We start from the raw sequence: 23,465 nt of genomic DNA on the forward strand, positions 1-23,465 counted from the left end.
GCTCTGAAGAAAGTTGTTCTCTATCTCCTCGTGTGTTGCAAACTTTTGGGAGATGCATCTTGAAATTATTTAGATGTGTCAGAAACTGGCAAAAATAACTGAATTACTAGAACTGTGATTTTAATGCACTAAAGCAACACAGCGGGCGATTTCTAGTACAGATGCTGCTGCCCCTCACAAGCGGAGTGTAGCAGACGACAGCGGCGCGAATCCCTAAGCCGACGTCAGGGCCAGGGGGCGCCACTCAAACATCTCACCGCCAATAGGCGTGGCCACTGCTCGCCGTAAATGGTCTACATGCGTGCTCACAAAGTATACGCCTCGAGCTTCGCGCTCGCTGCGTCGCATGCCGCCGCTTCTCCGTTGCGTTTACGGGATTTGCGCTGCGTGTCTGATAGGGGTCGTGCAGTGTTTCGGTTCTGTTTCGCTTCTTTTCGCATTTCCGCACTCTATAAAAACTTTCTATGGTGACGTCTATCAGCAAAGGGCACGTTTAGGTCATTTAGAAAGCGGGTGGGTCTACGTGGAGTACTCGAACGCCAACAAGAGCTACGGGACGCGTTTCTGCGGGCCTCGTCGCCCCTCTACCGGGCGTCGGCGACGGCAGCAACATATCACCCATGTCAGCTGCTAATACATCAGGCACAAGTGCATTCTACTGTAGCCTAGTTTAGACCTGATACTGGCACAGTATACTGTGCCAGTATCAGGTTGGTTTCGTTTTGCTGCATGGACAACGAATGCGGCTTCGTTTCGAATATATACATTGCAGAAAAATATGTTTCGGGTACGTGGTTAGCTAATCCAAGACAATAAATAATGCTTTTTAAAGAACATAAGCCATGCGAAACTGTTAAGTATATTACAAGGCTGTGCTAAGTTAAATATGTGCCCACTCACGCCTTATAGCAAGAACCAAGGAAAGGTAATGAAACCGCGAAAAAATAAAAGCTGTGCTGGTCTGAAAGAAACAGAATAGCTCTAACCGGAATGAAAAAACCCTGTGCAGCTTCTGATATGGTAAAGACGTTCATATATAGATACTTAAGCCAGGTAGGTCTCACCAGAACAAGTAGACGTGGTATGCACTGCTATTAAATGCAGAGCATCTGATTCACTCGCCTTGTCCCTCCGGCGTCGTCGTCGTCGTCGTCGTCGATGTTGTCCGCCCCTCCCCCATTCTCCTCGCCGCGCCAGCTGCGCCTGACCTGGGGCCCGGCAATCAAACAGCTGCTCGGCCAGTCCAGTCGTGTCCTGAAAGCCATCCGTCAACTCTTGGCCAAGAGGCGTGGGTGCTCACACACTTGGGCACTACGAATTTACGATGCTATGGTGTGCTCCGCAGTCCTCTACGCTATGCCCCTTGTCACTGTCAAGCCAACGCGGTGGAGGAAACTCGAGATCGAGCACAGAAATGCACTTCGGACCGCTCTAGGTTTGCCCTGATCGTTGCAATGCGCGGGAACTCATGCTGAAGCCGGTGCCTGGCCCCTCGCACTTCGCGCCCTACAGCGAGCTCTCAATCACGTCGAGCGGCTCCATAGGGCACCAGACGGAGGCGCCCTCCTCGCACGGCTACGAGAACGACCTCATTCTCGAATGGGTATGATTGTCCGTACCTTCGAAACGGTGATCGGCCAGCCCCCGACGGATCACATCATACCTCCTCCACCCCACGTGACGAGTAAGATCACCATAAGTGCAACTCTACCACACGTGACCTCAAAAAGGAATAACTCCACTCTGTGAATTAAGGCATGAAGCAGCGGCCTGCCTGGAGAACCTTGAGGGGCACGTGCTGATATTCACCGATAGGTCCGTGTTTCCAGACAAGGGGGCGGCGGCTGCAGCATCCATCGCGCCTGCCTTCGCTTCCAATGCCGCCTGCCAGTGGCCAGCAGCTCCACAACGGCAGAAATCGCAGGCCTTCACTTGGCTGCGGACATCATTAAGGAGTGCGAGCCGAACCTCACCAACCGCAAAGTAGCAATCCTCTCAGATTTGAAGGCTGCTCTCCTGAGGCTCGACCGGGCCCACCTCAGCTGTCTCGCTGTGCAAAGTCTTGCCAGAAAACTGCACAGCCTCAGCACCAGAGGCCTTAGCATTCATCTGCAATGGCTACCGGCTCACGTAGGCATCAAGGGAAATGAGGAGGCTGATCGTCTGGCAAAAGAAGCGCTTCATCCATCCACTTCGATGAGTGAGGCAATCAGGCCCCTGGACGTCGCGCGGTACCTTATCCGAAGGGACCTGCAAGCCATACATCCTGACTCGCGAGTTGCATCTGGCAAGCCACCGCACGTGCTTCCTTCGAGGGGACTGACCCGAGCTGACCGTGCTCTCCTCCTTCGTCTGCGAATCGGCTGTCACCGCTGCGCGGAAAGAAGTCACAGGCTTGGCATCGCCAGTTCACCCGCCTACCCACACTGTCCTGCAATAGAGACACTCGCGCATGCACTGTGCGAGTGTCCACAACATTCGCAGGCTCGATCAGCGCTGAGAGCGTCGTATGCGAAACTGGGACTGCCTCCATGCACCTCAACAAACCCGTTGTTCCCGGATTGTCATAAATCAAATCGCGAAAAAGCGTTCCGAGCCCTGCTGGACTTTTTAAGAGACACGGGATTCTCGGACCGTCTATGATGCCGTCAGTACTGTCCATGCTGCGCGGCTTGAACCGTTGTCTTACAAGGCTGTGAATATAAAGCGGCATGCCGCGCTCCGACAGTCTCGACGGTCGTCCGCATTACGCTTGCACTCTCTCGCAATAGTCGACGATTTCTTTTCTACCTTTTTCTGTCCACCCTCTTCTATCCCCCTCCTAGACTCAGTCTTGATTGAGGTGCCCTCAACCCGAGAGGCAGTTATCGGGTGAGTCAACTTTCGTTTCTCTTTAAAGGGGTCCTGAAATACCTTCCGCCGATGCGTGGATGTACATGTAACCAAATAAAGCAATGTATTAGCAATCTCCTCCCGCAAGAATTTTGTTGAAGCGATGAGTATTAGCTGAGAAATCGTAAATCAAAAACCGCGCATTATCGTCGCGCCGCGTTTTCTCCACCTTTCAACTTACTCTCCGCTGTTGACGGCGAGCGAGCCTTCCCTCCCATGATGCTGCGCTCCTCCGCGGTGACGTACTTCCGCTATTGCGCTGCTCACACAGCCGTCTGCTACGGTCAAGCTTTGTTCACACCATGAATCCCGCACTCTGCTCAAGGCTGGAAAAGCGAACGAAAAATCTGGCCCCATGTGTGCGGTGGCCTGGCCTTGCCCTTTCGCGGTGTACGTTGCTGCAGAACTTTGCTATCGGCGGCACGCGACTCTTTATCGGCGGTGAACTCGCAGCCGCACGGGGAGGATCCTGCGCTCGCTCCCTTGAATGCACAGCGCACTGTTTATCCAAAAAGCGCTGTATCAGATGTGGCCCCGCTGGTGCCGGGTCTTATTTTGTGGCGGTGGTAATTCCTGGCGGCGGCATGTGAAAAAGACATTTTAAACCGATACAGAACCCGTGCAAAAAACGCCAGTTCAGCTTGGGGCGACGCGTGGTGGAGAGCGGCAACGTTGGCAAAACATGCTCCGCCGCGGCTCTGAGCTTTCTAGAGCTGCAGCGAGCACCATTTCTTTGACAATATCAAACATCGGTTTCCCTGGCAACAAGGCACAAACCGCTCTAGAAGTCAGTTACGGTTGCGTGATCCCGGTTCAGCTTGGGGCCCCACCTCGCGGCATATGGGCACTGCAGGCATACTACTCACTCCCATTTGGAAGTGCGAGATGCGTTTGGCATTACAGGAGGCGATGGTGTGTGTGTTGTGAACGACTTTGTTTCGCGATGAAATGCGACGTTGTGCTTCTGCGGGTGGATAGTGCTTCCCATGGTCTGGATCATCTTTCTCAAGCGGCGTACGACTCAACCTCGCATGGCGTATGTGCAGTGTGCGTGGCTAAAAGCCATCTCGGCTTGTGCGCCAGAGTTAAGTGACTTGCTGTTCGTCCCCGCAAACCGCGCGCGAGGTGAGTGCCGAAATTACGAGGGGCAGGAGGAGGCAACCCATCGTCTGTCAATCGCGGTTCGGACTTGCAACGTATGTTGTGACGTCGAAACGCATCTCTGGATTGTTTGGAAGTTGAATAAAATGTATGCGTCAATCCCGGGCATTCGGCTCAGGGCGTTCTCTGCGATTGCAAGAAAGAAGTGCCACGGGGCTTCAACGCTTTCTTTCAGGAACGTACTCAAGTAAGAGAATATTCATGTCGTGTTATGGCCCTGTTGCATTCAATACAAACGGTTAAGCGTTTGTTTACACTTGTTTCGTTTGTCGTAAAATGTCCAAGCACTCCGGCACTCCGCTGGCAAATCAGCCGGCGAGCCGACGCTGAGCAGACGACTCATCTCTTTGCCGGAAGTGCGTGAAAAAGCCGCTCAATAGCAGGATGTCTAGCTCATGACGAACATCTGGGAATCGATGATGTAGACATGTGAAGATGGCGGCGTCCAAAAACACGAAGGAAAGGGTGAAAAAAAAGCGACAAACTTTGCAACAAAAGTGTGAGCTTTCCGCTGCGCGTAAAAGAGTAATACTTGGCACAGATGATGTTGACGACCCAATCTAACGATTGCGCTAGTCAATTTAGTGTGCTCAAAACGCCTTTCAGGGCCCCTTTAATAAAGCAACTCTCTCTCTCTCTCTCACCCCCTCTCCTCTCCGATAGCGAACACTCTCTCGCGAGGGGCATTGGATTGGATTGGATTTGGATTGGATTAAAGTGGATTGTGTTGGATTGTGTTGCGTCATAGCCGCGGCACGTTGCGTCATAGCCGCGGCAGGGGGTTCACGGCACGTTTCACGCGATGGGAGCATCAATCTAACGGAAACAACAACGGAACCCCCTATGCGTCGCATCTACACAGGGGTTCCCGCGAGGGGAGGTGGGAGTTTTTTCGCTAGACATGGGCGGGGGAGGCGGACGCTGTGGGTGTACAAATTCGGAGCGAAATCAAGCAATTAACGTTTTAGTAAGCAAACGCACAAACCTTTTGATTTTCGACTTCCCCGAACAGCTGGTCGTTCAGTGGGCGCATTTTTGGAAGCATTCAGGATAGGCAGTTCACAAGCGATGAAAGGTGTCGTTGGAACATGGTTGTATCTGATAAGGCCGCCTGATTTTAGTTTGTGCTTTATTCTGCAGGCTTCCTGTGCCATGTGACGATGTTTCGAGGAAGCGCTTTGTCGCAAACGTAGATTGTGTTCCATCTCCGCGCTTCTCGCGGAGGATATGTGTAGCAGATCAATGCTTACGGGTGCTCACGTCACGGCAAGACGACCCTTTATCGTGTGCTGATCCCCGAGTATAAGTCTGCATTATCCATCGAGCTTTCGTTGAACGTTCGCGAAATTAAGACACACTGGTTTGTCAATGGTGGTGGTCAATATAGGAAGTACAACATTGGCAAATGCAACTGGCATGCTTCCAGGTATGAGTGCTCCGCTAGGTTATGTACGCACACAAAACCGATTTACATCGTAGTGTGTAGCCGTGGCATGAACATGTGAGGAAAAGCTGTATATGGAGACACTATCAGGAAATTTCAGGGCAGTGTAACTACAACCAGCTCCATGCATATGACGGTTCCGTGATGCTGGCCTGTGAAACACACTCCGCGCTTGCGCAGGCCGAATGCACCACACTAAGATCGCGTCGGAAACATTTACACTCTCGTAAACACACCCCATTTGCGAACAGAGTGGCTGCTCCACATGAACATGCTGCTCTTGCACGATGCTCCGTGGTTGCCACAACCGAAGCGTTTCAAGATTTCTTTAAGTTGATTTGCTGCGATTATTCTCAATTTGGCCATCGAATGCTTTTTAAGCAACTGACCGCAAGCAGGCTAAAAAAGTGCAGTACAACCTATGTGATATCACACCGGCAAATAGAATGTATGGAGTTGTAAAAATGTGGAGACATGCGATGTAAAGCGTAAATTGCGAAAACACCTGTACACTCCTTATGATTTGGGGATTGCAAAAACATTTGTGTCAAATCAGCGAACGCTTTCTCTCATTGTGCTTTATCTTTTTTTTTTCTCGCTTGGTAAAGTATAGCAACGGTGACATTCAGTGGGAAGCCGCTGCAGTACTCGTCGAATTGCAGTTGCGTTATCGGCGTCCTTAAGCCACTTATGTAGGCTTCAATACATGTTCCTAGCCCACGTCTCCAATTCAAAGGCCTCGACGCAATTACTGGGTCCACTGGCGATACGTTCTTGTGAACAGTGTACCCGCCAGGCTCGTCTAGTAGGGAAACCCAAATTATCCTAATTTTCTCCGCTGAATTACTTTGTTTAAATCAGCGTATAACTTTACGCTGATAAAAGCATTCCTTGATATGTTAAAAAAAATCTTAGCCTTGTCCTTATTTGTGTGCCATCTCTTGGCCACAATCCCGGATTGTTAACTGTTCATGCCTTCGCAGTAACATCTGCCTTAGAAATAAGCTGGCCACCTAATGTGATGGAAGCGTTCGTCGTTTACGTTCTGAAAGCGTTCCAACAACTTGAAAGCGGCTCAAAAAGTGCAGAGACCGTTTCCTTAGAGACCAGTGGTGTATATTCAGAGCAGGAGTATGAGGAGGTCGAAGGACCGCTTACCCAGTTTTAATTCGGTCTTAAGTGTTTCAGAACATCCGGTTCCAACACAAACAGAGGTAAATAATAGCACACAGCTTTAAACGACTTTACCCTTTCAGCCATCACTTTTTTTATTTCTGGGAAAAAGCTTGAAGGGGCCCAAAAAGGCATTTTGAGCACACTAAATGAAGTAGCGCAATCGTTAGATTGGGTCGTCAACGTCGTCTGTGCCAAGTATTACTCTTTACGCGCAGCGCAAAGCTCACACTTTTGTTGCAAAGTTTGTCGCTTTTTTCTCACCCATCCCTTCGTGTTTTTAGACGCCGCCATCTTGACATGTCTACGTCATCGATTCCCATATGTTCGTCATGAGCGAGACATCCTGCTATTGGGCGGCTTTTTCACGCACTTCCGGCAAAGAGATGAGTCGTCTGCTCAGCGTCGGCTCGCCGGCTGATCTGCCAGCGGAGTGCCGGAGTGCTTGGGCATTTTACGACAAACGAAACAAGTGTAAACAAACGCTTAACCGTTCGTATTGAATGCAACACGGCCATAACACGACATGCATATTCTCTTACCTGAGTACGTTCCATAAAGAAAGCGTTGAAGCCCCGTGGCACTTCTTTCGTGCAATCGCAGATAACTCCCCGAGCCGAATTTCCGGGTTTGACGCACACACTTTATTCAACTTCAAAACAATCCAGAGATGCGTTCCGAACGAACACAACGTTACAACATGCGTTGAAAGTCTGAACCGCGATTGACAGACGATGGGTTGCCTCCTCCTGCCCGTCGTAAATTCGGCACTCACCTCGCGCGCGGTTTGCGGGGACGAACAGCAAGTCACTTAACTCTGGCGCACAAGCCGACATGGCTTTTAGCCACGCACACTGCACATACCCCATGCGAGGTTGAGTCGTACGTCGCTCTACAAAGATAATCCAGACCATGGGAAGCACTACTCACCCGCAGAAGCAAAGCGTCGCATTTCATCGCGAAACAAAGGCGTCCACAACACACACACCATCGCCTCCTGTAATGCCAAACGCATCTCGCACTTCCCAATGGGAGCGAGTGGTACGCCTGCAGTGCCCACATGTCGCGAGGTGGGGTTCCGAGCTGAACCGGGATCACGGAACCGTAACTGACTTCTGGAGCGGTTTGTGCCTTGTTGCCAAGGCAACTGATGTTTGAGATTGTCAAAGAAATGGCGCTGGCTCCAGCGCTAGAAAGCTCAGAGCCGCGGGGGAGCATGTTTTGCCAACGTTGGCGCTCTCCACCACGCGTCGCCCAAGCTGAACTGGTCACATGATTGAAGGGTTTTGTGCACGGGTTCTGTATCGGTTTAAAATGTCTTTTTCACATGCCGCCGGCAGGAATTACCACCGACGCAAAATAAGACCCGGCACCAGCGGGGCCACATCTGATACGGCGCTTTTTGGATAAACAGTGCGCGGAGCATCAAGGGAACGAGCGCACGATCCTCCCCGTGCGGCTGCGAGTTCACCGCCGATAGCAACTGAAGCAACGTACACCGCGAAAGGGCAAGGCCAGGCCGCCGCACACATGCGGCCAGATTTTTCGTTCGCTTTTCCAGCCTTGAGCGGAGTGCGGGATTCATGGTGTCAACAAAGCTTGCCCGTAGCAGACGGCAGTCTTAGCATCGCAATAGCGGAAGTACCTCACCGCTGAGGAGCGCAGCATCATGGGAGGGAAGGCTCGCCGCCGTCAACAGCGAAGAGCAAGTTGAAAGGAGGAGGAAACGCGGCGCGACGATAATGCGCGGTTTTTGATTTACGATTTCTCAGCTAATACTCATCGCTTTAACAAAATTCTTGCGGGAGGAGATTGCTAATACATTGCTTTATTTGGTTACATGTACATCCATGCATCGGCGGAAGGTATTTCAGGACCCCTTTAATACTTGGACCCTATAAGCGTACAAACGAAACTTCAGCTGGGGTGAAAGTTATTAGCGATAACTCGCCATGACGTGTTCTTAGGTCATCAGGTAATCAAAATATTCAATTCCAGCAGAACTAGCTTTTTTTTGCTTGTTTTCCGGAACTTTGGACAGCACTGAGCCCAAAAAGAAAAAAATACAAAAATAAAGCAGGTTGTGCAAATATTTTTAGATTTGCAGCCATGTCTTCGAACTAAGAGTTCGGTCGTTTGGGTAACCCCAACGTCGGACTGGTCATTACTGCAACGCCTTCCTCTTGCTAGCGTCCAGCTGTAGTAAAAAGCAAACAATGGTGATATCTATCGAAAGAGGCACCCTTGAAGAACTATTTCCCAGAAAATTACCTGTTTTGTTTTTGTTCTCAAGTTGCTAGAATAATTTGGTTAATGTCCTAAATATAGGACACCAGCGCCGAAGGTAATAATACACTAAAACTGAAATGGTACAAGCCACAAACAGGCCGTCGAGTTTACTGGCGATCATTCATTTCTAAAACAGCTGCGAATGACATGAGAGGGTGCATGCCTCCTTTAGCGCTCTTTTCCGAACGCGAAGTATGCAGCTTACGTATTGCACAGGCTTCTATTTCTACTATTATTAGCTGTATGCGGAAAGAGAGAAAACACGATACACTGCGGGTAATTATTTACGCACCATTTATTCGCGATAGAAAAATATTTAGCCAACGCCATGAAGGCATCGTAATAAACATGTAAAAAAACCAGCCGCAGTCATTGCTGTGGTAGGCGACACGCCGGAAATCGTAGTAAAATGTCGGTGACTTGTAACACTTCTTAAAATGTGAGCCTTTTGCTGGCAGCTTGTCGCAGTTCACGCCACGGATTCTGCAAAAGATTTGTGCTCTTCTTCACTGGAAAAGGAAACGAGTGATGGAAGAGGAACCCACAAGTGGACGGTGCAGCGGAGAGGCTCAATTGAAGTAGAAGTCCTCCTTGACTCGGGCAATTCTGTCAAAGAATTCCGGTATGCACCTCTTCGTGGCATCCACCATGTGGATGTTGAACAGGAGGATCGAGAAGTTTTTTCGCGGAGGAAGGCTCTTCACGAAGGCGACCTGCGGTGCGCGCGTTTCGGGAGTGCGTATGTTCAATTGTAGGACATAGGATAGCATTTAAATGAACACCGAAGTCAAAATATAGATTCGTGTAGAACAGCTGCATAGGTCACCGAGAACACAAATACACGACTCTTACGCGTAGCTTTTTAAAACTGAGGTAGCAGATAGCAAAAATGAGAAGGCGATAAACCTTGAAAGCAATAAATAAAAGAAAGCAATAAACGTTGACTCATCAGCGTAGCAAACTCGTTACGTCCGGGTTAACCGTCGCAACGCCTTCGTTACATAGAGGTCGCAAACACATGGGCTCCAATGAAGGTGGGAATGGGGAATCGGAAAAATTCCTTAAATCAAGCAATTCGTTACATAGAGGTTCGTTAAATCAAGGTTTGACTGTACTCACTAAAAACTCTGTTAAGTGGGCTTCACTACTTTACCCAAATGCATTGCTGCGGAAACATTTGCTTTTATTATAATATAAAAAAACATTTTAAGAACATTTATTATAATAGTTCCACCTGCAACGAAACTGACACGTCAAGAGTTACAACTGGGAAGCTTACTCGATGTGTCCACAAAGAAAACCTTAATTGTTTAAAGTGTTAAATTATAAGGCTTTCTGCTCCTCGATTTCTGAACTTTTGCATTAAGTGTCTCGTACTGTGCACGTCACTTTTAAAAGTGTTTAGGCCTGGATACGAAGCGTGGTAAAATTTTAATATAGGCATCGAGGAATTGCCAGCAATAGGCAGGTTACCGTGGTGACAGTATGTTGCAGCGGGAAATTTTAAACGCGAAGGTGGGAAAAACAGCCTGAGCAATGGCAATTATTCGTATTAATAAAGAGTAAAGACTACAACAAACTACTAGCGTTTTGCCTCGGAGCAATGTGTCAAAGGGCCCCCTTTTCACATAAATGATGATGACACACGCAAGCTTCCCAGCCGACTCTAGTAACTGAGCAGTTTGCTTGCACGTAGAAGTGAATCCTCGTTATATAAAAACCCTTGATACAGTAAGCATTAGGTATCTTGTTATAACAACAGTATTGACATTCGCAGACCTCATTGTTTCCGACGTGTCATTTGCAAATGCGGTACACCCTCGTTATGATGAAAGCGTTTTTATCGAAATCTCTATTTACTAAAAGTGTTTTAGATTACGCAAAGCTGCGTATATCCCTTCTCAACGAAGCACCTCTTATAACGAAGCCCCCTTCTCATCCGGAAGAGGAAGAAGAAACTTTATTTGAGAGTCGTTCGTTGCGAACTCCACACTGGACGGAGGTGGTTCCCTGTTCACGGGAATCCATATGCTGCTCTCGCCACCTGGCCCCTGGTGACCAGTAGTAGCTGATCCTCCAGGGCGGGGCTGGTCAGCAAGATCCTCCATCTCTCATTAAAGGGTAGAGTGGGGTTGGTGGGGCGAGACTCGGGTAAGGGGGGCGGGTGCTTCGGGCTAAACCTACACTCTCCTATCATGTGCTGGAGTGTGCCTAGTTTTTTACATATTGGGCAAGTTTCTTCGAATTGGTTTGGGAACATACGGTTGAGTAGACGGGGGTGTGGAAAGGACTCTGTCTGGATTTGCCGGTATATAGTTTGCTGTTCCTTCGTGAGTGCTGCGTGTGGTGCTGGTAGCGTCCGCCTGTCGTGCCTGTAATAAGTGGTTATTTCCCTGTAGGTAAGCAATGGTTGGTTTTTTGCCTCTACTCCGGACGTGTCCCGGTAAGTGAGTGCTCGGGCCTGCTGGTGGGCAAACTCGTTACCCTCCACCGCAGAATCAGCCGGTATCCACACTACTTCTACGGTTTCCTTCGGAGGTTTTTTCTCCTTGAGCACTCGGAAGGCCAACCGGGACACCCAGCCGCACTGGAAGCTTCTGTAGGCTTGCTGGGAATCCGTGACCACCTTGGTCTTGTCCGGTAGAGTAAGGGCCACAGCAATCGTCAGCTCTTCTGCCTCTTCAATGCTCTGAACTACAGTGGATGCACACGTCAGCAGCTCTTTCGCGGTTGTCACCGTTGCTGTTGACCGGTTCATACCGTCATTCGTGGAGGCGTCCGTGAAGATAGCCCCTTCTTCTTTTGCCAGAAGCCTGTTGAGAGCACGAGCTCTTGCCTCCCGCCTGCCGCCATGGTACGCTGGGTTCATGTTCTTGGGGATGGGCTTGGATTTGATGGCTTCAAGCCATTCATCTGGCAGCTGCTCTCTGTCCTCAGATAGCGTCGCCTTCCAGCCGATTTTCTGCAAGATGCGTCTGCCCGCTTTCGTTTGGCTCAGCCTTCGTTTCTGATTGGCGAGATGGGCCTCAATGAGCTCGTCGACCGAGTTATGCAAGCCCATTACCAAGAGTTTGCATGTAGACGCGCTCATAGGAACTCCAATAGCTTGCTTGACGGCTTTGCGGATGATGACGTCCAGCACCTGTCCGCTTTGTTCAGGAGGAGGTAAGGTGCTACATATGTTATTCTGGTTACCACAAAGGCTTGGACGAGCCTAAGTGTGTCCCTCTCCTTGAGGCGTCGGGGAATTGACGCCACCCGTCGGAGCATATGAAGGATTTGTTTCGACGTGCGCTTTAGTTTTGCAACGGGTATAGATGCCCTGTTGTCGGCCTGAATAACTAATCCTAGAATTTTTGTGCTGGGGCGTGGGAGGATATCTTCGCCCACCAGGGTGACTTTTATGTCCTCTATTTGTTTCTTAGGCGCCCTTGGCCGGATGATCACCAGTGCTGATTTAGCTGGGGAGCATCTAAGGCCACACCCTTTGGCGAATTTGTCCACCACATCTGCGGCTGCCTGCAGCGTGTCTTGGATCCATCCTAAAGAGCCTGCTTTCGTCGTCCAGAGCGAGATATCGTCGGCATATAGCGCATGCCCCAATCCTTCGATCGCTCTGAGCGCCTTTGGCAGGCCCAGGAGCGCCATGTTAAACAAAAAGGGTGACAAGACGGATCCCTGGGGTCCCCTGGCTACCCAGTTTCACAGGAGGGGATACCTCTTCCCCCACTTTGATTCTAGCCTGGCGGTCAGTCAAGAAGTCCCGTACATAATTGTATACCCGTTCTCCGCATCCGGTGCCCTGGTGGTTCGATAGGACGCTGGCGTAAGAGACGTTATCAAATGCGCCCTTGAGGTCAAGTGCCAAAATGGCTCTGGGCGAATGTCTCGTGGCCTGCTCCATGACCTCCTCTTTTATTTGTAGCAACACCTCCTGCGTTTCGAGGCGCTTTCGGAATCCAAACATGGTATCCGGCATCTGATTGGTGTTTTCTAGATGCTTTTGCAGCCTATTTAGCACCATCCGCTCCATCACTTTACCCACACAAGACGTGAGGGAAATGGGCCTTAGATTGTCAATGTGCGGGGACTTTCCGGGCTTCGGTATAAACCTGATCTCCACCTCCTTCCATCGCCTCGTTAGGTTGCTGCTCACCCAGGCCTCGTTCATGTGCCGCAAGAGGTCCTTCCTGGCTCTGTCGCTCAAGTTTTTAAGCAGCCTATACGTGATGGTATCTGGACCCGGGGCACTATTCTGACGGCTCTCGGCAATTGACACCTTAAGCTCAAAGTCGGTGAACGGTTTGTCCAGCGTCTCGTTGGGTGCTCCCCAATAAGATCCTGGCCGGTGTAAACTCCTGTCCGTCTTGAGGTATTTGTCTCTAAGATCCCCAAAGAGCCTCTTCACATCGTCATTATAATTGTTCAACGTTCTCGTCATATTTCTGTTTATCTCACCCTTGCTTGTCACTGGATCAATAAGGTGTCTAAGGAGCTACCACGTCTTGTGAGTCGATAGAGTTCCCTGAAGTTCGTCGCACAGGCTGAGCCAGCTCTCCCTGGATAGCTCCGCAGCGTATTCCGCAGCCTGTTTGTTGACTTCTTGGATTTTCTTGCGGAGCTTTCTATTGTGTCGCTGCCGCTTCCAGCGTTTGGTGAGACTGCGCTGAGCTTGCCAGAGATGTGCCAGTTTTGCGTCGACACGTGGGGTTTGGTTTTTGGTTGCAATTCTCTCGCTGTGCTTTTCCACCAAGGCGATTTGCTCCTCTTCCCAGTGCTCGTAGGGCTTGCTCTCCGTCGTTGTCTCTTCTACCCCCTCCTCCTGTTCCTTCCTAAGGTTGTCCCAGTTCGTTATTCGTACACTACTACGAGGTGGGCCACCGTAACACGGCCTGCCCACGCCCAGGAACACGCGCCTGCCACGAGTGCGGTACGCGCGACCCAGGTCCTGACCACACCTGCATGGCAAAGTGCTCCCTGTGCGAAGGCGCTCACGTTACGGGCGCCAAAGGATGTTCGAGGCGCTTCGTCACTCCGTACGTTATTCGCCGGAGAGAGCAGCACCAGCGACGACAGGCGCAAGGTCAACATCAGGTGAAGTCGCAACAAGGCCTGCAACAGAAAGCGTCGGTGGAGCAGCAGCGGCTGTCGAGGCGGGACCGGTCTTCGAGCCAAAGTCGAAGGGACCGATCGGCGACTCCAAGACGAAAGGGGAGGAGTACCTCCAACAACGGTTAAACACGTGTCGCTGACGGCAGCAGACAGCTGTCGAGGTCCAGCTCAAGGTCCAGGAACAAGACACCAGCGAGGAGCAACCTAAAACAGGTGGGCTGGTCAGACAGACCCTCCATCATAGATGACAACCAATTTCCCCCATTATTGCAAGAGCCTCAGAAGCAATGTAAACAGTACGAACAATTTAAGTCATTGGTAGCCAAACAAAATGAGCAGATTGCTAAACTAACTGCACAAATAGAAAATAAAAGTGAAATGTATCGATCGATATTAAATAAAAGTGAGACTGAGAGCTGCAGCCAAACGACGGACACCAACGCAAGGAGAAAGGTACCCAAGCGGGACATCCAGCCAGAGCAGCCGGAACACCAGAAGTCACCAATGTCAGCCACAAAGGATGAACCAGAGGGGGTGCATCCCATGCAAGAAATGAACAGCACCATTGCGCAGCTCGCAAACAAGGTATCACAACTGGTGACGCAAATGACCTCAAAGATATCTAGGATAGACAGGCTTGAAGCCAACGTTAATCAGCTTCTACTGACGCAAAAGGCAAGGAAGGGGGTACCGTATGCCAAGACGGGATCTGAGGGTGGTCACACAACCAGTAGCATCACCCCAAATCAAGATGGAGCGTCCTACTAAAGAGCCAAGTGAGACCACGACAATTCTCCAGTGGAATTGCCATGGCTTTAGAGACAAGGCAGGTGAGCTACAACAATATATGTGGACTCACTCGACAGCAAGCCAGACAACTTGGTCATGCAGGAAACAAACAAGAAACCCAAACTCCCGGGCTTCGTAACGTACGTCGATCCGACGGAAAGAGGAACAGCAGTGCTGGTGCGGAACACAATAGCGGCAACACAACATCTAACAACCCAAAGAGGGTGCGAGCACACCTTGATTGAAATCCACAGCCGGGGTATAGGAAGTGTACTACACAGCGTTTTTATACTCAATATGTACTGCAGACCCTCCAAGAAGGACCTTGATCTAGCGGGGACATTTCAGGATGCCATGGACAAAGCCGGCTATAGACCTTTGCTCGTTCTTGGTGATTTCAATGCGGCGCATACGACCTGAGGGTACAAATTCTGCTCGAAAAGAGGGAGACAACTAGCTAGCCAAATGGATCAGCACAATTTGGCCTTGCTCAATGAACCAGGCACTGCAACACGAATGGGCACTAATACCACGCCTGACCTGTCGCTCTTGGCAGGTATCCTGGACGCTACGTGGCAAAACACAGGAGTGAACTTTGGGTCCGACCACGACGTCCTGAAGATCACGGTAAGAGGTCTCATCCGGATGACTTCGTTATAACATGGAAGGAATCTGTGAGCTCAAATCGGGGTGAAAAAAGCAGCGCCAAGAAAAAACAGGGCGGAGTTCACCACGACGCACTCGGCAGGAATGTTTTCTTCACATTAATGATGCAGCAATAACTTATGTTGCCAAACTAAATACAAAGCTGTGTGAGGCACCTACTGAATTTAATTCTTGTTCCGCTTTACTAAAGCGAGTAAAAGATGTTAACGCCGGTGCGAGAAAGATCTTCCTTCAGCGACGCAACCAATAGCACATTACGCCATAACCGGGCCTGACGTCATGACACGACGTGATGTGTCATTCTTTGAAGCACATCATGCCGGTTAACGGCGACGCCGGAAAGAAGCAGTTACAACCGCCAACAGTCATACGGCAGATTCTTCAACATGGTGACGTAATCAGTCGGGGTGAAATGGTCTTATTGCTGGTGATGGCTAAACTTCGCGGGAAACTACTGTTACCAGGAGGCGAAGTTCCGTTCCCTTGAGGCAACGAGCCCGTTATTTCGAGGCAACGAGCCCGTCAGTTCCGGCTGAGTTGCCTAGGGGTAGAATGGTGGGTTTCTTTGCGAATGACCTGGGTTCCAACAACAGCAATTCCAACTTTTTTGCGATACCCGTTGTAGTATCTCTGCCGAATGTTCTGTTGGCTCAATTCTACGCATTTTTTCGTAAATAATTGGTGGTTTTGTGACTTTAAATCGGTTTAGGGGCGGGGTGCGGTATATCAACATGTTCAATTAACTTTCTGCACCACAGCGGGAGTGTCTGGCTTGTACCCACTTCGGAACGGAAAATCGCTTCCGTAAGACGGACGTAAGTGGGCCATTGGATTCACCAAATCATCTGAAATGAACACCCATGAAAGGCACTTTAACTCACCTTCTTCGCAATAGTGCTCACTGTATCCGCCAGGAAGACGAACTTGTCTGTTGCAATGAAACCTACTTGATACTCCGAGCGGATAACCTCCCACCAGGTGATATTACTCGGGCAGATCTGGAACAGACCGCGGAGGGCAACCTTTGAGGACATCTGAAGGATTCCGCGACAGAGCAGCATTATAAATGGGTCGACTCGTCCGATGTGCAGGGAAGAGGGACTAAACATCTTTACTGTTTCCTAGTAAAAAGCGGCGTTTGAAAGACTCCCTTAAAGCTATTCCGATTGCAATTATCGGAGTGTATCCGTACCTTATCAGAACAGCCCTTAAAATTGGTGAACATTGAAGGCGCTGCCCCTACAGTTGTAGTAAAAAGCGGCGTTTGAAAGACTCCCTTAAAGCTATTCCGATTGCAATTATCGGAGTGTATCCGTACCTTATCAGAACAGCCCTTAAAATTGGTGAACATTGAAGGCGCTGCCCCTACAGTTGTAATTCAAAGGATTTCATTAACTGATGGCCGGTTTAGGATATTCAATAACTGGTGGATAAGCGTGAGATTTCTTATGCATCTCTTTCGTTAAAGGAGTACTGACACGAAATTTCTCGCTTTCAGTTTTTATGCTGTAAAGAATACCTATTGGCCTAGCAATTACGAAAATCGAACCGAAAGCCGTCAGCCGCCAACACAGAATTAATTATAGCACGTTTATTGCAACCAATTTCAAATTTGGTCGCCGCGCAGGAAAATGGCCGTTCGAAGGCCAGCCTGCAAGCGGGAAGCCTTACGTCACGGTCTCACCCGTGACGTCAGGGACGTTTTTCTTTCCTCCATGCGTTCGCCGCATCGTCTGCTACGATTGCGCATGGTCCGCGACTCGCCCGCGCAGTCGACATGTCGTCTGAATCTTCAGTCTCGGATGAGTCACTGCCACTCGACAGACAGAACAACCTTATTTGGCCAGGCGATTAGGCAGGCGATGTCTTTGCCGTCGTCCGTTTTTTAATATCACTGCGGCTCGAACCGGCGCAGACCGTGATAGCAACAGCTTGTCGCCACTCTTCTAATCAATCTGATCACGAAAAAGCTCTACATGCGAGAAACTAGATGTTAGTGTGTTGAAAATTGTGCTAGGAGTTGTTATCAGCGCTGAATTTAAAAGTGGCGTTCAGATATTTGCCGCAATGGTAAGCCTACGCTGACCGGACGCGGGGGTTCGGCGCTCCGACCACTCCGACCCAGCACTGTCGGCACCACGGTGCGGCGAGCGGCCGAAAGATGGCGCCACCTGCGCGCTAGAATCAAAACAGGCCGCGGCAGATGTCTTGGTCACCGATCGCAGAAACGGAAATTATTGCCAAAATAAAGCTTCGTATGCGAAAAAGGGGATGATAGTGTGGTGAAAAGTTGCGTAAGGGATGGTCATTCGCAGTTGTACAGATACCAGAGATCAAATAGTCGCCACGATACTAAGTTCCCAACGCCAAGGTGACCCGTGCAACCCCGAGCCCGCTGGCTTGGGCGACAGTTCTTGCGGCCGCCGGCGTGCACGAACTCCACGAAGTCCACGTTTAGCGCTGCATGTCGTAGCGTGGAAAATAATGCATCTTGGCGTCGTCGTCGATTTGCTCGGGCAGGCTTCCACGAGCAGTACTTCGCATACCGCGAGCTTGCCATATCACAACTTGGGCGAGCTCGGCGACGCGCACCGCCGCGTCGCCGCGGTGCCCGTAGACATCGCGCACCACGCCGTTTTCGGCACCAGTGCCGAACACCATGCGCCGGCAACGAACTGAAGAGCAAAGACGTCGAACACGCAACGTTTACAAGCATTGCTCACAAAGCTACGCCCACGTCTCCTGCCCTACCCGCCGCGGTGGCTCAGTGGCTAAGGCGTTGCGCTGCTGAGCACGAGGTCGCGGGTTCGATTCCCGGCCGCGGCGGCCGCTTTTCTGATGGAGGCGAAAAGCAAAAACGCCCGTGTGTACGAGATTTCGGCGCACGGTAAAGATCCCCAGGTGGTCAAAATTAATCCGGAGCCCTCCACTACGGCGCGCCTCATCGTCTGCGTTGCGTCGGCGCGTTAAACCCCACAATCATGGAGGAAAGAAACTCAGGAGAGGCCCCTAGCATCCCAATGCATTGCGAAAAGTGTGGAGGAAGTGGCGTCATTTTTCTTGAGCCCATGGACAGTGTTGCTTACTTGTTTACAACTGCGGGGGCCAAATTTGGGCAAATAGAATGGACAAATTTTTACGGCGCTTGGTATTTGGCTGCCTCGCAACGCTTGCAAACCAGTACAGTCTCTACGACAAACGTTTTTAGATTAGGCCAGTTTGAAAACTCCGCCGTCGGAGGCGGCCTTAACTCGTCTGCGTTCGCCATCCCGCGAGCCTGTTGCTATGACGACGACAAACGCTACTTTGCCAGGCTTAAGAGCTGAAAAATCGTCCTTCTATCTCAAAAACGAAGGCCGTTTTTTGATTGAAACTTTGGGTGAGGGTTAGAATGGGCAAATTGAAGGCGAAATCAACAGCTTAGAACATGACATCGCACCGAGGAATTAGCGACGAAGCTGTTTTCGCTGCGAAGCGGGAGGGCAGGGCGACGCCATGTTAGTCAAATCAAACCGGAGATAGCAAAGGATGATGGGATAGAGTGCTGGGCTCAGTGGGCTCAAGTCATGGTGGGACTCGGCTTCACAAATGTGACGTCAGGGCCTCTCCTAACCTTTTCTTTCCTCCATGCCCACAATCAATCAACGTCTCCTGCCCAAACGAATACCACCGACAACAGCAGCGCAGGATATCGTTTCCGGTTCTGAAAACGACTATATGACGTCACCCTGAACCGGCCAGACACGTAGGCCAATGTTTCGTCACGCCGAAAGCGATTGCGCTAGTGCTGCCGATTTGTGGAAGCTCGCGGCCTGGACAATCAAAATCGATTTTAGATGTGATTCCGGCCTCGGATCGCTGCAAAAATTTCTGTGAGGCATCTGTACAAACTACTGAAGCCAATTATATCATTTTTTAGGTATCAAAATTTGGTGTCAGTACTCCTTTAAGAGTAGCTGATGTCCCTGAAAAAGTGTTCAAACCTTACTGTCTTGTTTATTCCAGGAGGAGGAAGAATTTTAGTTTTATTCAGAAAGGGTGGCAAGGGAAGGTGGGTTATATGTCACGGTGGTGGTGACAAGGCCATGTCTTCCAGCGACCCTCCAATGGTCTTGTCACGGACTAAACTTGAATTAATATGTCGGTACTGAGAATCGGGGCCTCCAACTACACGGAGTTAGACAACTGCACACCACTAGGAGGGGGATCCTGGGAGAAGCCACACAAGATATGGGTTAAATATGTTCGTATAGCATTTTACAAGGCGCAGTCCTGTCTGTAATCTCCTGGATAAATCATGATATTTTATAGGGGTTATAGAATGTATTAGTCTGGAGCTGCTTCCAGTATACTTGCTGAATATTGCTAAGAGATTTATTGGGTAGAGGATATTGAAGTATCTCGAGGTCGTATTGCATGGCGATCTTTATTCCAAGGGAGAAATTGTGGTTGATCGCTCTTTTATAGGAATCGGTAAAACACGAACGGGAAAGGGGCCTTCACAGGAGAAATTGAATGTTAAGGAAACCTCATTCATGTGGGAAGGGTTCACGAGCCTGACCCCGCCAGATGAAGTGGCGCCGACACACAAGAAATAAAAAATAACCGATTTATTCCGGGAAAGAAAATCAAATACACATGAACAGAAACAGCAGCTGAACACATGTAACGGTCAGGGGAACAACGCTACAGCGGACGGTGCCCCAATTCACGTGCGTCCCACGTACACGAAGGCCTTGGAATCGAGGCGCCAACTGCCGGCGCTCACTAGCGTCATGATGCGCTACTTCTGTTCTCCTCTGGTAGACGGCAGCACCACCTCAATGTGTCCTAGGGAAGGACATAAGACGCGTTCGGAGAGCGGCTACGTCTCTGTTCATAGCGCAGTCGCCAGAGCGCCGCGTTCCTCCCGTTGTGGCGATAAAGGAGAGAGTTCGTTGGCTCGAGTCCGGGCGCCGCCGCGTCAATAACACTTTTCTGGCGATGTCCCTTCCGGGATGGATATGACGTCACTGAGATCTTGGTGTACCCGGGCATCGAACACTTTCGTGTCAAAAAGTTGTTTCTCGTGGTGTCGGGCTCCAGTTGTGCACACCTTTTGTGTACACAACTTGTTTGTGGCCTGGTTTTTGTCAGCTTGCGAACTCCTAATGGAGGGTCTTCAAATCCTTAATGTCCTCAAAGATTCGCATCTTGTCTGTGTGCCAGTGAGCCTGGCAGTTCTTTGCTGTAGAGCAGAAAAAATTGGCTCAGCTTGCACCAGTGGTGCAAGGCTGGCGGAACAGCAGAGCTGGCATCCCCTCTCCCTTCGTCGGAGACCCGGCTGTCGATCGTCATCATCACCAACCCACTAGGTCCACTGCAGGACCAAGGCCTGTCGCATCGACTTCCAACCGCTCCTTCCCCGCGCCATTCGAGTCCGTTCTTTGCCTCTGAACATTCTTATTGCATCAAGCCATCAAGTAATTGGCCTTCCTCTTTTTTAAGACCCGTCCCTCATTGCCCGCTCTGTCACCCTGGTAGCCCAATTGTCATTTCGACTAATCACGTGGCCAGCCCATGTACATATCTTTTTCGTTATTTGAACTGTGAAACATCAACTATAGTTTGTTTTGTGATCCACGAAGCTTGTTTCCTTTCGCTAAGTGTCACTAAGATCACTATTCCTTCCATGGCCTGTTGAGCAGACCCAAGTTTGCTTTCAAGTTGCTTGGTAAGGCGCCAGGGTTCCGCTGCATACGTCATCACCTCACTTTCATGAACTTGCCACTGAAAGTTCTCCATGACTGGCAGGCCTGGATCGTTTCGTCTGCAGGCGTTCACATCTCTCCCAAAATGAACCACGCCAGCACGCGCTCGAACCAGCAGCCAAGTCCAAAGCCAACGTCCGCGTTACGAACCCGAAGGAAATGCTGTGCGCGTAGGGTGAGATGATAGCCAAACCTAATAATTAAAAAAAAAGATGATAGCCAAACCTAATAATTAAAAAAGAGATGAGAGCCAGACCTAACCATTAAAAAAAGAGATGATAGCCATCCTTAATAATAAAAAAAAGAGATGATAGCCAAACCTAATAATAAAAAAGATGATAGCCAAACGTATAGACGCTGGTTTCATAACGCGAGAGACCCCGGTTCGATACCGACCACGGGAAGCACTTTTTTGTCTTCCCATTTGGCTGCACATGTTATTGTTCCCTAGCGCTGATAACACGCGTCCCTCGGTCCTTCAGAGTGGCCTAGTGGTTAGGTTGCCGGATTCATGGCGTGAAGGTCCCGGGTTGGATTCCTGGGACCACATTAACCTCATTGAATTCTTTGGCCAAGGGGTTTTCAAGGGCGAAACACCGTAGGGGCTCGGGCTGTCGGCGTCTCCTGTCGTCGTCACGATAAATTGTTGTCCAACGATGGTCAGTAAACACGTGTATAAAAGACAAAACCGGTTCAAAATATACTAACATGAATTAACGTACTTTCAAATACAATATTAATCAGAATTTAAGTGCTTTATTTGAAGAAATTTGTTAAATTGTGTCTAAATTGGTTTCGATGCCTGGTTTTCTTCTGTAAAGCGTGCTTCTTAGTATGCTGTTGCGTGTGACACGAATATAGCTACGGCAAATCTGTCTCATTTAATTGCTTAAATAAGGGTCAACGCAAGAGAGGGCGCCACCGCCTCAGCAAGCACACAATTGTTCCACCCCCCCGGCGCTTCTCCTGCGCCCAATCAGCGCGCATCGGCTTCAGAAACGCTCTTTTCTGCGAAGGAGGTTTTCCCATTAGCAGCGATTTTGCTACGGGAAACACGGGGCACACTGCATGCTTCTCCTCTCTACAGGATTCACGTTCGTGGAGATTGCCCCGGATTTTTGGTAACATACGGAATTTGTTTCCGGTTAAACCGCTCTGCAATTATTATTTCAATTTTGCAGTAGTTGACAACTTTCTTTATGCGTGGCTGATATCACAAGTGGCCCTACCGGCGTTGCAGTCTGATGTTTTGTTGTCACAAAACAAAAAAAAATTCCCCCGCATTTCCCCGAGGGGGAGAATGTGAAAGTGCGAATGCACGGTTGTCGGCCCGCTTGCGGCGCTTGCGCTCGGCCCCCGCAGCCCACCGCCTTCTCTTCCATCTCTTCCATCGGGTTTGTAGTATCACGTGTACACCACGCAGTTATCAAGCCGCTATAACGCCGCTGAGTCGCCAACGCACGCCGCTGACGACGTAGTTTGAATGCGTTAAAGATATAAGGCGCGTTACTCACTCTGATATCAGCGTGGCTTCCGTGGCTTAGTCGGTAGCGCGTCGCGCTGCGGCCGCAAAGTCCTCGGATCGAAACCTGGCGCCGGATGCTGTTTCTTTTTTAAATGTAGAGGAGCACTGCGGACGCCAACGCCGCCGACGCCGCCGCCGCCGCCGCCGCCGGCGGTGGATGGTTTGGGGTCGCTTATAAAGAGCATTCGCTCTTAAAAAAGGTCAGACGTTTTGTTTTATGATTTGCGCCAAAAAAAAAAAAAACGGAAATTTGTTTCAGTCAGACACTGATTATCACATAGTTATTCCGTTCGCACTACGGCTAAGCGCTTGGGGAATATCGTGTAGAGAACGGGATAAGAGTAACGTGACAGACAATGTGATCCTTTTAAGCAATCGTACTACGCAATGGTAGAACTGTAACACAAGGCATCTGCAGCGGAGGAAGATCATCCTTGGAAGGCACTGTGGTGTTTTATTCCACTTCTTGCTGGCGTGAGGAGTCAGTTCATGATACCATCTCGTATTCGGGAGGAGGAGAAAAAACTTCCTCGGGGAACTTAAGTCTGCTTACGTGCTTTGAAGGCGAGCGCCTGGCTATTGGTATCAACTGCTACACCGTATTAAACGGGGACCCGTTGTAGGTCGAGCCTTTTCGTTTGTCTGCCGAAGGTCGTCCGTCACG

At 50.0% G+C, this 23,465-nt stretch overlaps 1 protein-coding gene across 1 annotated transcript in view; it reads right to left on the reverse strand.

Annotated features, from left to right (window-relative positions):
- Positions 1-9,528: 9,528 nt before the first annotated feature.
- Positions 9,529-23,465, reverse strand: part of LOC144148626 (uncharacterized) — a 39,574-nt gene continuing 25,637 nt past the window's right edge. The window contains exons 6-7 of the mRNA XM_077680138.1: positions 16,408-16,524; positions 9,529-9,672 (exon numbers count right to left, since the gene is read on the reverse strand). Of these exons, the coding sequence (XP_077536264.1) occupies positions 9,529-9,672; positions 16,408-16,524 (261 nt within the window). The remainder of the gene's footprint in view (positions 9,673-16,407; positions 16,525-23,465) is intronic.

Source organism: Haemaphysalis longicornis, unplaced genomic scaffold (genome assembly GCF_048455015.1).
Source record: "Haemaphysalis longicornis isolate Haplotype H1 unplaced genomic scaffold, Haemaphysalis longicornis Haplotype H1 scaffold_8, whole genome shotgun sequence".
In the NCBI taxonomy this organism is placed as follows: domain Eukaryota; kingdom Metazoa; phylum Arthropoda; class Arachnida; order Ixodida; family Ixodidae; genus Haemaphysalis; species Haemaphysalis longicornis.